Genomic DNA, 12,187 nt, shown 5'->3' with positions numbered 1-12,187 from the left:
GAAAAGTCTGAAGATTCTTGATACCATGAACACTGCTGGTATCTCCCACCACCACGTTGCGTGCATGACCTGTGTGGTCCTCCCTAATCCCATAGCCTTCCCCTTCTCTTCTCCCCCATCCACCTATCCAAGTAACACTTCTCTGAATTTTTATGATAAGTATTTGTGATAATGATAGTTATTTCTGCTGTTTCTTGTTTTTTTTTTCCCATGTGTGTGTATCCCTAAACAAAAGATTGCTTAGTTCTGCATGTTTTTCAACTTTATGTAAATGAAATCACACTGCATTTTGTTCTTCTCTGACTTTATTTAGCCTAACATTATGTGTCTGATCCGCATCCATATTGTTACGGGTAACCAGCATTTATTGTTTTCACTGCTGAGCAAGAAGAACCTATTCAGTTCACCGCCCACTCATCTTCCCATCTTCCCAGATGGCTCTGGACACACTAGTGACTTCTTCAAGTGCATCCTGCTCTTTTGCGTGTCTGTGCATCTTGCCCAGGGTGGTCGCTCTGCCCGAAGTGCTCTTTCCTTCACCTTCTTCACTTGGTGAATTCCTCTTTTTCAGCCTTACTGAAATTTACCTTCTCTCTGACCCCTCGCCAGACTTCCTCATGAAGTTAGGTGCCCCTTCATTCATCCTCATCTACATACATACTAATTTTTTTGGAGGCTCATGAAAGCTATGTACTTCCCCACCTACAGACACAAACTTTCCCTACAACACAGGAAGATTCAGAGATCCCCTGAAACTCTACCAAGGATCAGTTGGCAGTGGATGGCACATATCTTACTGTATCTGTGTTCCTTGCACATCCTTCTGTCCTGTAGACTGGGGGCTCACTGAGTGCAATGACACTTTTCATCATGGGTCCCCGGGTTCTCACATGGAGTCTGACACATGAATACATAGCTATCATGTTTGTCACCTTCAATGGGGAAAACATCTTAATAGTAGGAAACATAACAGGTTAATAATTCACAAAAATATGTTTGCCACATTTTGGGGCAAACATGTTACATTCTTGTCTTATCATTCACATTTGTTCTTTTTATCTTTAGGATGAAGCTCTTACACCAAGTGTCACGAGTCTGGAGAACAGATGGGTTGAGTAGTTGTTCTTACAAATTACTGTCTGTGGAATACAATCCTTTATATGTCAACATCACAGTGGATTTCTGGTCTGGTGCATGACCCTGGATCTTTTGGTGATGTTTGGAAGAACTGATTCTTTGGTTGCAATAATTTTGGCCTAGAGACTTTGAATAGTAGCACACATTAAGAACCTGTTATAGGTCATTGTTGGGCTGAATTTTTCCTTTTTGTATTTTCTTAGCAGAGCACCTGGTGATATGGAATGTAAAACAGTTGTAACAAGACAGTTTTCTTAGTTGTTTTGATCATGAGGGTTACACGTTCTAATATGGATACTTGAAGGACTTTATATAAAAGGATGACTCAAAGGATAAAATGAAGACTGTTTGAGGACTCTGCCTGAAGAAGATGTATTTAAATTTGAAGTGATATATTATGGGATAAAAGGTCACAGGAAACAAGACTGCTGAATGTCTGAGAGAATCAGAGTTGTTCTCGTCCAAGGTAGAAAGGTACGAAGATATAATAGTGTTAATTATTTATCCTGTACGATTGTCTGTGCAATGGTGGGTCCCAGTTGAGAAAAGGCCACAAAAGAGGGGAGAAAAGGTGACGAATAAAGAGGCAGTGAACTTGGGAATGAAGAGGTAGCAGGAGGGCGGAGCGTCGGTCGCAGAGGCAGCAGTAGCTGACCTGGTTGCAGCTGCTGATAGCCTGCAGGGAGGCACCTGCCCAGGTACGTCTTCCAGTGATACCCACCAGAGAACACATTATCTATTAGTTTTTAAAGAGGTTTTGTAAAATGATTTTGTACTAGTAGGATATAAATTAGCAGTTTACATATTTACATATTAACTAATAATGAGTACATCTATCAAATACCTCTGTAGTAAAATGTGAAAAAGCTTTGAGTGTTCCTTTGTGTTTTTTATTGTTTGAACCCTAGGATATATTCATTTCAGTATCCATAATTCTAAAGAGCTTGAAACAAAACCCTCCACTCCCTCTGTCTCCCATCCTTCTGTCCATGTCTCTTGTTCATCTCATGTGTGACCTCCTTATACAACCAGCTCCAGTCTTAAGATAGGCCCGTCTGTGTCTTTCTCCCTAGGCCTCTCCATGAATGCATTATGCTTACCATGCAAGCCGTAGGGGTTCTCAATCCATCATTACTGTATGACACCTTAACAGTTAAACTTTCACATGAACGAGCGCCAGCCAGTAAGTTTAAATAATATCTAATCCTTCCCAAGCAGGGAGAGAGAATAGGAAGTTTGGTGCTCCCAAGAAAAAACAGGAGTTGTCACCATCCAAGTGGGGAAGGAGAATTTGAAAGGATAATATACTTTATAGGGCTAGCCTGGTTTAGCTTTTAACTCAGCACAGGGAGCCAAAGAGCAAATGTGGGGTTTTTTTTTTTTCCTTTTTTTTTTTTTTTCTTTTTTCCAATAGGGTCTTGCTCTGTCACCCAGGCTGGAGTGCAGTGGTGCAGTTTTGGCTTACTGCAGCCTCCACCTCCCAGGTTTAAGTGACAATCCTTCCACCTCAGCCTCCTGAGTAGCTGGGACCACAGACACACACCAGCACTCCCAGTTATTTTTTTTGTATTTTTAATAGAGATGGTGTCTCACCATGCTGCCCAGGCTTGTCTTGAACTCTAGAGCTCAATCAGCCTGCCCGCCTGGGATACCCAAAGGGCTGGGATTACAGGTGTGAGCCACTGTGCCCAGCCATATTTTTCTTTACTTAGCAGAGGCTCAAACTTTGTAAAGGAGCTTCATTCTTTCGAGATTCGCTAACGGGGCTGTAGTGTATTGAGTAAATCTCCCCTTCACTCTCCCTTCTCTTTTCTGTAGAACCTATCTCTAGAGCTCTGTCCCAATTTGCTTAACTATGACCATATTAACAGACGGTAATTGGGAGGTTGTAGGCCCCTCCCTGGTCATGGTTGGGGAGGGCAATGGAAGAGAGTGGTGTGTACAAGGAATTTGAAGACCCGTATTTGAGAACTCAATTTCTTACTCAATAGAAATGGAATATAGCTAGTGCCATGCAGAAACTCCCTATTTTTTTTTTTGACATCTGCAGTTTTTAAATGTTGGAAACCACTGGACTGTGCCTTTTACTTTTCTTCAGGTAATTCTTTCAACCAAGGTAATATACAGGTCCCTCGAATGACTTGTTACGAAACTTCTTGAAGTGGAAGATAGTTTTTTAAGACCTTGACACTGCCATTGTGGCACTTTCCCTGCACTGGTGCGTCAAAGGCTGTGACACTGGGGGCATGGGCCTACCTGCCCACTCATTGCTGCCTCCCTCCCTGCTCTCGCCTCCCTGCTGGGCTGGGAGTTTGGCTTCAAAGGAACTGGCTTCCTCCAGTTCCTGCCCTGTGCATTTTTTCATAGTCAGTTGCCACAAAAGAGGCCTACTGTTTTGAATATTGTAGAGATAGCTTTGTCTACTATACTTGCTAAGGATTATATGGGGCAGGCTATTTGGACATTACAACTACCTAACACAAAGAGTGTGTTACTTTGAGGTTTTTATTGAGTTTTTTCTCACCTATACTGGCATTCATTTCTAAAGCACTTTACAGTTTGTGATATCACTTTATTGATGTCATTGACTCTTGAGATAAGAGGCCAGATGAATAAGTAGAGGTCCCAGCCAGAAGGGTGACTTTTCAGGAGTCTCACAGGCAATAAATTGCAGAGTCAGAGCCAAACTCAGGCCTTCTGACTTTCAAGACGATTACACCATATTGCCTTCTTCTTGACTTTTCTTATTCTTTGAGGTAATTTTCCTGAATGTATATCCTTATTGTCTTAATTCCTACAGAGGATTAGTATTTTCTGGACCCTGAAAAGTGCATTCCTCTTCTCATCTGCTCTCAGAACTTTGTCCCTGACTCCCTCCCTAGTTTTTCTGCCCTTAACCTCCTCACTTCCACTGAAGGCCCAAGGAATAGAGTTCCTGGGAGCCCCAAAATGCTCTGTGAATGGACTTGAGTGAGATAAAAGACATTTTCTCCCAGACTTGAAATCCACTTTCCCCAATCCTATTCATATATACAGTCCCTACCAAAAGCCATTAACATGTTCTGCAAGACAGAGCATATTCTGTTACATTTCGTAAGTTCTTTTTCACAAATCACATTCTACAACTTAAAAAAAAAAAACCTATCCTTAGTACCTTCGATGGTTTAAGCTATTTCTACCTTGGTTGATTTTTTTGTATATGGATAACCATCTTATACCTGCTGAGAGGGCCTGATAATTCTAAATATATACACAAGGGAGTGGTTTAGAGGCCCCGCCCCTAGGGAGCACACCTGTACAGGTAAAGGCTCCATTGTTTCATTGATAATTGTTAAGATTTAAATAAAATTATCAAACCTTGTGTACCCATGTGTGGAATGTATGTGTGTGTATTTGTGTGTGTGTGTGTGTGTGTGTGTGTGTGTGAGTGGGAGACATGGGGGCTTGGAGCGGAGGTTGGTGAAGGGTGGGACATAAATAATAAATTAAGTGCTTGCTCTGTAACAGTTTCCCTGATGTAACTTCCTGATTGGCATCTCTTGTAGGCTGATGCACATTTTACTTATCTTTCTGAATCCTCCCAGTCCTGTGTGAGGAGAGACCAGTTTTTCTGAAGCAGGCTCCAAGAAGCTAAGTGACTTGTCAAAGAGCTGGGATTTGGAGCCAAGTACTTTGACTCCAAAGTTCATATTCTTAACCACTTCATGGTGATGGATAAATAAATACACCTATACCAGGAAGGAATAAATAAACCTTATTTCCTAGAGGAAATAAGGATAGGAAGAGTAACTTGGAAAGTGTCAACGCCCTTCAGCTAAAACCTGCCAGGAACACATTGCAGATAAATTAACTTGGTTAGAGTTGACCAAAGGGTACAAAATTTCAGTTGGAGGAATAAATTCAAGAGCCCTATTGTGGAAAAAACTTGGGATTGTGACTAGTTGCAGTCGTTGCAGTGAGTGAGAACACACCATGGGGGATCCACGAGGTGACTCAATGGAAGTTAGAATGATCACAGCATTTGGGCTTTGGTTGGGTCATTTGGGGAGGGTTGAAGAAAGGGTTTGCTCTATGTTGGATATTATCAGAAAGCAGGGGCAAGTCCATGGTTGTGTATTTCAACAAGTTTTATTTGTAGGGAGGGAAACTAGCAAGAGAATAAAGCTGTAATAAAGCGGTCACTAATTTTAGCCAAGAAAGCAGGTGTTTGGGTTTTTGTGGGTGGCACAGTGACCTTTTTTTTTTTTTTTTTTGAGACGGAGTTTTGCTCTTGTTACCCAGGCTGGAGTGCAATGGCGCGATCTCGGCTCACCGCAACCTCCGCCTCCTGGGTTCAAGCAATTCTCCTGCCTCAGCCTCCTGAGTAGCTGGGATTACAGGCACACGCCACCATGCCCAGCTAATTTTTTGTATTTTTAGTAGAGACAGGGTTTCACTCTTGACTTCGTGATCCACCCGCCTCGGCCTCCCAAAGTGCTGGGATTACAGGCGTGAGCCACCGCGCCCGGCCCTTGTTTTTGTCTGTGCTTAGGCAAAATTATACAGTGGCCTTGAATTGCCTCATTTTATCGTGGTCTCAGAGTGACCCTGTGAGGCTGGTATTCTGTGAGATTGTTTATGTCTAACAGGAGAATAGTTGAGCCTAGTTGTGAGTGTCTTACCAGCTTCTGTTGCTTTGCTGTTGTTTTTCAAGAGGAACTCAGGGTAGAAATCACTAGAAAGTAGGGCATGATAGTACCATTTCTCCAAACTTCAGGATTTGGCTATTCATATCTTAACAATATGTGGAGTCGGGGTGTGTGCTGGGGGAATGGTTGGCTGGAGTAGGGGCTGGGATCTCTGTTTCTCGGCAAGGCTGCCTTTCTCTGCAGTGTTTCTGGATCCGCTCACAGGATCTGGCCACTTGAACCTTATAATACAACAGCAAACTCAATAGTCTACAGCTGGCCTCCTTTGGGGTTCTTCTTTGATTCAGTCTTACTTACACAAGCTGAGAAGGATCTGGGTGAGGTGAAGCAGGGAAGAGACACTAAGACACTAGAGGAAATACTAGACCCAAAGGAGAAAGGAAGTTGTTCCATCGATAGAAATGAGAAACTAGCTTAGTTTCTAATTCTTCAACCACAGCACAGGTTGTCAGTCAGATTGGTTGGGGTCGGGGTGTGAGATTGAGAGGAGATTAGATTTTCAAGTTCACATGACGAATATTCCTTTTCTTTATGGGTAGCCAGAAAGTAAATGATCTTCTGCTTAAAATAGAAGCAGTACCTGTTTATTCCAGCTGATATAGAGGAAGAAAAGCTACAAGGCTGACACGTAGGAGCAGAGGGCTTTTAAACATTAAATGGCAGACTGTTTGCCTGCCAGGAACATGTGGAGCAATCTAGGGAACCAAGAGAGCATGATGACCTGCCTGGTGTTGCAATCAGGTAAAACTTACCCTAGGTAGCCTGACACATTGTTGGTGTTAGGTACTAATTACTCTTTGCCCACCTGATAAGCAGGCTAACTGCTGGAGAAGAGGGAAGTTTCACAAGATTGTTCTGTCTGGGCCTGCCTCACGCTCAGCAAGCTGCCAGGTCCCTAGAGCCAAGCCTCCTGGCTCCCGTTTGCCTCCCTGGTATGCTGAGGCTGGGGCTGGGGCTGGGGCTGGTTCTGGGGCTGGGGCTGAGCCTTCCTGAGGTTTGGCTTGGGGCCACTTCCAGTCCCTGGAGCCAGAAGGAAGAGGGGCAAGGCTGGGCCTCCAGGAAAGGTGGAGGGAGATGGAAGCAGGAACTGGGCAGAACAAAAACTGCCCTGAGATTAAAACTGGAGAGCCCTGTAGAGGGAACCTGTGCTGAATGGCTGGACTCCGCAGGGTGATCCTTAGACCTTGTTTCTGTCGTAGCTGAAAGGTGTGTCCTCAAGAGTTGGAGGCCCTGGACATAGTAGGTGCCTGTGTTTAGGACCTTATTTGGTTTTGGAAGGAGCAGAGCCTGCCCCCATTTATAGCAGACTTTGCACCTTCTATAAAGGAGAAGCCTAAGGCTCCAGGAAGGAAGCTAGCTGGAGAGGGGGCAGGGGGCAGTGGCTCACTGAAGGCCCCTTCTCTCTTAGTTATTGCTTGGTAAGGAAGTCAGGGGATAAGATTTAAGGAGCAGCAGGTGGGCCACCTTGTCCCACAGTGGCTCTTTCACCCTCCCGTTGCTGTGCTGGATTCCAACTAGAGATCAACCTCAGTTACCAAGAAAACATCATTCAGACTGAGAGGGGAAAGGAGTTGTCACTCACCCCTTAGTTTGAATTAGTTTCCAGAAAGGCCTTCCCCTGACCTAGTCGAGATCCAATCCTAAGAAGGGAATTTTACTTATAGAGAGAATTTTGGAGCATGAGGCCCTGCAAACAAAGGCAGGAGTGGGTTTGGGTAAGGAATTGCTCAGGCAGTGGGGAGACGAGGGCACTGGAAAGCCCAGGAAGTGGCGGAGGCTAAAGGCACCAGAACGCACAGGAGAGAGTGTGGGGAGGGAGATGAGAGCACAGCTGTTTCAAAGCTTTGCCTGGAGGAAGCTCCTTTTCTCTGCTCACGTCGTCTTCTTTTTTTTTTTTTTTTTTTGAGACGGAGTTTCGCTCTTGTTACCCAGGCTGGAGTGCAATGGCGCGATCTCAGCTCACCGCAACCTCCGCCTCCTGGGTTCAGGCAATTCTCCTGCCTCAGCCTCCTGAGTAGCTGGGATTATAGGCACGCGCCACCATGCCCAGCTAATTTTTTGTATTTTTAGTAGAGAAGGGGTTTCACCATGTAGACCAGGATGGTCTCGATCTCTTGACCTCGTGATCCACCTCTGCTCCCGTCTTCTAAAGGACAACAGAGGTTCCGACTTCTCAGCCAAACCCAGGTGTCATTTATCTGGATATCCCATGGTCTTCATTCAGGAGAGACAAGGCGGGCCAAGGATATGGACCTTTGGTTCCCTTACCTGGGAATCAGGGATTGGGCTCCTGTGCCAGCTTTACAACCGAGCCAAGTCCCCTCCAATCCTCGTTGTCCCTCCCCTGCCCCAGCGCTCAGTCTCACTCACAGGTGCCTGGTGGGGGCATGGGATGTGGGTGCTGCCTGCGTCTGAGTCAGCTGGAAGCAGGACGCCAAAGTGACAGGTATGTTTTTTTCATGAGGGACACACAGATCTGCAGTTAGCATTGGTGAGCTTTCCACTGCTTCCAATTGCAGGAGGTAAAGGATTTGAAGAACATTAGTCTCATCACTGCTTCTGGGGTAAGTGTAGCAGGAGCAAAAAGGAAAAGTGAACGTAGAGGTTCCTACCGTTTAACCATGTGGCAGGGTTAGCCAGGATCCGGCAGGAAGCCACACCCTGTGTATGCAGTTTCTCCCTTCTCCACTTTAATTCCTATGCTTTAGTCTTCTCTGTTGGAAAACCCATTTTGTTAGACTCATATATGACATTGGTAAAAATGATAGTGAACAGATTTTAAAGCTCTCTTTATTTATAAGACTAGACAAACAAATGTTGAGTTATAAGAATTTCCTTCAGGACCACAAATGGAAACATAGTTCAGATGAGAAATATTTTGACAGTAAACAGAAATCCCTATAAATCACTCCATTCTATTGGCTGGCTGGCTTCTCTCCAGTTTGAAAGGTGTTTTAAGTTGAGACCATTCAGGGCAAAGACTGAGTAAATATATAACAGGCCCCTGGTCTGTCCCCAGAAGTCCCCACACTTTTTTTTTTTTTTTTGAGACCGAGTCTCACTCTTTTGCCCAGGCTGGAATGCAGTGGTGCGATCTCTGCTCACTGCAACCTCTGCCTCCTGAGTTCAAGTGATTCTCCTGCCTCAGCCTCCAGAGTAGCTAGGATTACAGGCACCTGCCATCATGCCTGGCTAATTTTTGTATTTTTGTAGAGACAGGATTTCACCATGTTGGACAGGCTGGTCTTGAACTCCTGACCTCAGGTGATCCACCCACCTCGGCCTCCCAGAGTGCTGGGATTACAGGCATAAGCCACTGTGCCCAGCCCACACTTTAAATTAATGAAGAATTGAGGCTAATAGACACATACCACCTCTGCAAGGTATGAAAGGGAATTTGAGCTACTGTTAAGAGCAATAATTGTTCTGGAGAATAAAAGGATCTGAAGGTGGCATTAAGAGAATTACCCATCTCCATACATGGGAGCTACTCTAGAAAGAAAGGCAAAAGGTATATTTCAGCAATCTTTTCCAGACTTCTCTCTTCCCCTGACAGTACTGAGATCAATGGAAGCCTTGGAAGTTTTCTTTTAGATAACGGTGAAAGATACAGGCAGATTTGCTAGCCAAATACAGCTCTGGGTTACTGTGATAACACAGGTTCCTTTGAATGTACTTATTTTCCCAAATTAAAAATAAGCAGGGATGGAAATAGTTATTATGCATTTTCCTAATTCTCTTTTCAACAGCCTATATAGATGTTGCAGAATCCTAGACTAGGATGAAAAGCAGTTGTCAAGGGAACTGCAGGAGCCTGAGATCCTAAAGGAGTTCCGTACCATCTGACTTGGCGATGTAAGACACACACATGTTAGTGTGGGGCACAAACATGGAATATTAGGAGAGAGCTGGTTCCAGCACCAAATCCAGAGTCACGCGGGGAAGGAGGTATGGTGGCAACACTTTGTGCTTAATATTCAATTCTGCTCCAGTAGAACATGGTACCCAGGAGAACCCAAAACTAGAATAGAAAAAAACAAGGACAAATTCATAAGGAATTGCTTTAGAAACACCTCTTTCTTGGAAAAAAATGATGTTAGGTTTATTCAGGCCTAGGTGACAACAGAGTTTTTTGTTTTTCTTTATCTCTTCTAAAAAATGAGATACATGTGCAGAACCTGCAGGTTTGTTGCATAGGTATACGTGTGTCATGGTGGTTCGCTGCACCTATTGACCCTATCCTCTTAAGTTCCCTAACCCCTCACCCCTCAACAGGCCCTGGTGTGTATTGTTCCCTTCCTTGTGTCCATATGTTCTCATTGTTCAACTCCTATTTATGAGTGAGAACATGTGGTGTTTGATTTTCTGTTCCTGTGTTAGTTTGCTGAAGATGATGGCTTCAGCTTCATCGATGTCCCTGCAAGGGACATGATCTCATTCCTTTTTTATGACTGCATAGTATTCCATAGTGTGTATGGACCACATTTTATTTACCCAGTCTATCACTGATGGGCATTTGGGTTGGTTCCATGTCTTTGTTAGACAACAGATTTTTAAGAGTAATCTTGTTATAAGCAACATCACAGGGTCAGATGTGACACCAAATCCAAACTGCTCCAAAACATCACTTATTACCTGCCACTCAGAGGCAGCTTCTCTGTTCCCCACATTCTGATCCCAGTTCTCATCCTAGACTCCTTGTATTCTGGGGTAGCCTTCTCATCTGTGCTAAACTCTTTTTGCCATCAAGGCCATTTATCCTCCAATGCCTTCCTGTTTCTAGTATGTACCATTTTAGGATAAACATTCCTTGCTTCTAGTATTAAACTTCTCTCAGGGAACTTCTCTTTTTTCTAAAATGCTTGTGACCTGGAATGACTGCCTCTGAAGAATGCCACATAACTCAAGATATCTGACTTAGGCAAGGGCTGAGTTTTAGTTTTAGTTTATTTGGGCTCTGTTTTAGATCTGGCACTCACTCCTGGGTAACTTTAGCCAAGTCACTTAAACTTCCTGAGCTTCAGTTTCTACATTTATAAAATAAATATAACATCTCTACCTATCCCAGAGCTAGGGCAGTGAATGAGATAATGAAATAATAACAGAGTCTAATGTTTATTAGGAGACCTTATTATGCATCAAGCACTGTTCTAAGTGTTGCCCGTATAACTGAAGTTAATGCTGCCAAAACCCCAGGGAGAAAAGATAACACAGAGAAGTAACTTACCCAAGGTCATAGAACTAGTAGGTGGTGGAGCTGGGATTCAAACCCAAGCAGTCAGCTTCAGAGTTATCTAATTAATTACTAAGAGAAAGCCCCTTGCAAGCAATAGTGAAATGGGCATGCTTAAGAGCTCTTATTAAGCACGACTCGTGAGAGCCCCACTCAATTTCTCTGCTCCTTGTAAGACGGGGGACTGGCTACCTGCTTAGCTACTGTTGTGGGAATTTAATATTAAAAATATTTGACATGGTGCCTTGTTTATAGCAGGTTCTCAATGCACTTAATCATTTAATTCCTTTCCTGAACTCTTTGGAATTTCAAGAGGGAATTAACTAGATCCAGAGTTTATTTGATACTTGTGGAAAATCAAGAGTTACAACTGGTATGGAGTTCTAAGATACTCAGAGCCTTTAAACATTATCCCACAGTTCCTGCTAATATGGCACAAATAGAAACTTCACTGTTATCTTTCATTAATTCAACAAATGATTGAGTCTGTACTCCATGCAATGCTTGGCACTAGGGGTACAAAGAACAGCTGGTTCTCAGCTTTTTCCAGTCAAATACATCATTAGGGACAAGTTCCATTATAGAGGTGTGCACGGGACTTTGGGAGAGCTCCTCACAGTTTGGGTTGAGGGATCATAAAAGGATCCCTTGAAGGAGTTGATTTCCCTCTCCTTCCTGCCTTGCTCAGTTTATCACTCCCTAAGCCAGCATTTCTTAAAGCATAGTGATATGGTTTGGCTACGTCCTCACTCAGATCTCATCTTGAATTGTAACTCCCATAATTTCCACGTGTCATGGGAGGGACCCAGTGGGAGATAAATGAATCATGGGAACGGATTTTTCTGTGCTGTTCTCATAATAGTGAGTAAGTCTCACGAGATATAATGGTTTTATAAAGGGCAGTTCCCCTGCACATGCTCTTGCCTGCCACCTTGTAAGACGTGCCTTTGCTCCTCTTTGCCTCTGCCATGACGGTGAGGCCTCCCCAGCCATGTGGAACTGTAAGTCTATTAATCCCCTTTTTCTTTATAAAGTTTTGGATATTCTTCATGGCACTATGAAAATGGATTAATACACATAGTAAACACCGGAGGGATGGTTCAGGAGTCCATCATGTAAGACTATCTGA

The 12,187-nt window shown here is 43.7% G+C and overlaps 2 protein-coding genes across 4 annotated transcripts in view; one reads left to right on the top strand and one right to left on the bottom strand.

Moving 5' to 3' along the window:
• The window catches only part of B4GALT4 (beta-1,4-galactosyltransferase 4), a 90,730-nt gene that overhangs the window by 24,749 nt on the left and 53,794 nt on the right, over nt 1-12,187 (top strand). For 2 of the 3 annotated variants that reach the window (XM_012463955.2, XM_012463956.3), the window contains exon 7: nt 1,066-2,007. The exons of the other annotated variant lie outside the window; for it this stretch is intronic. In XM_012463955.2, the coding sequence (XP_012319378.1) occupies nt 1,066-1,198 (133 nt within the window). In that variant the 3' untranslated portion in view covers nt 1,199-2,007. Of the gene's footprint in view, nt 1-1,065; nt 2,008-12,187 lie in introns of those variants that run through there. 3 annotated transcript variants of the gene reach the window in all.
• The window catches only part of UPK1B (uroplakin 1B), a 28,444-nt gene continuing 25,363 nt past the window's right edge, over nt 9,107-12,187 (bottom strand). Inside the window, exon 8 of the mRNA XM_012463957.2 lies at nt 9,107-9,846. Coding sequence (XP_012319380.1) covers nt 9,796-9,846 — 51 coding nt within the window. The 3' untranslated portion in view covers nt 9,107-9,795. The remainder of the gene's footprint in view (nt 9,847-12,187) is intronic.

The sequence above is a fragment of the Aotus nancymaae genome, unplaced genomic scaffold (genome assembly GCF_030222135.1).
Source record: "Aotus nancymaae isolate 86718 unplaced genomic scaffold, 86718_ANA_hifiasm-v0.15.2.pri h1tg000011l, whole genome shotgun sequence".
Lineage (NCBI taxonomy): Eukaryota > Metazoa > Chordata > Mammalia > Primates > Aotidae > Aotus > Aotus nancymaae.
Note: the sequence above shows the minus strand (reverse complement) of the source record. Positions and strands in the feature narration are given on the sequence as shown.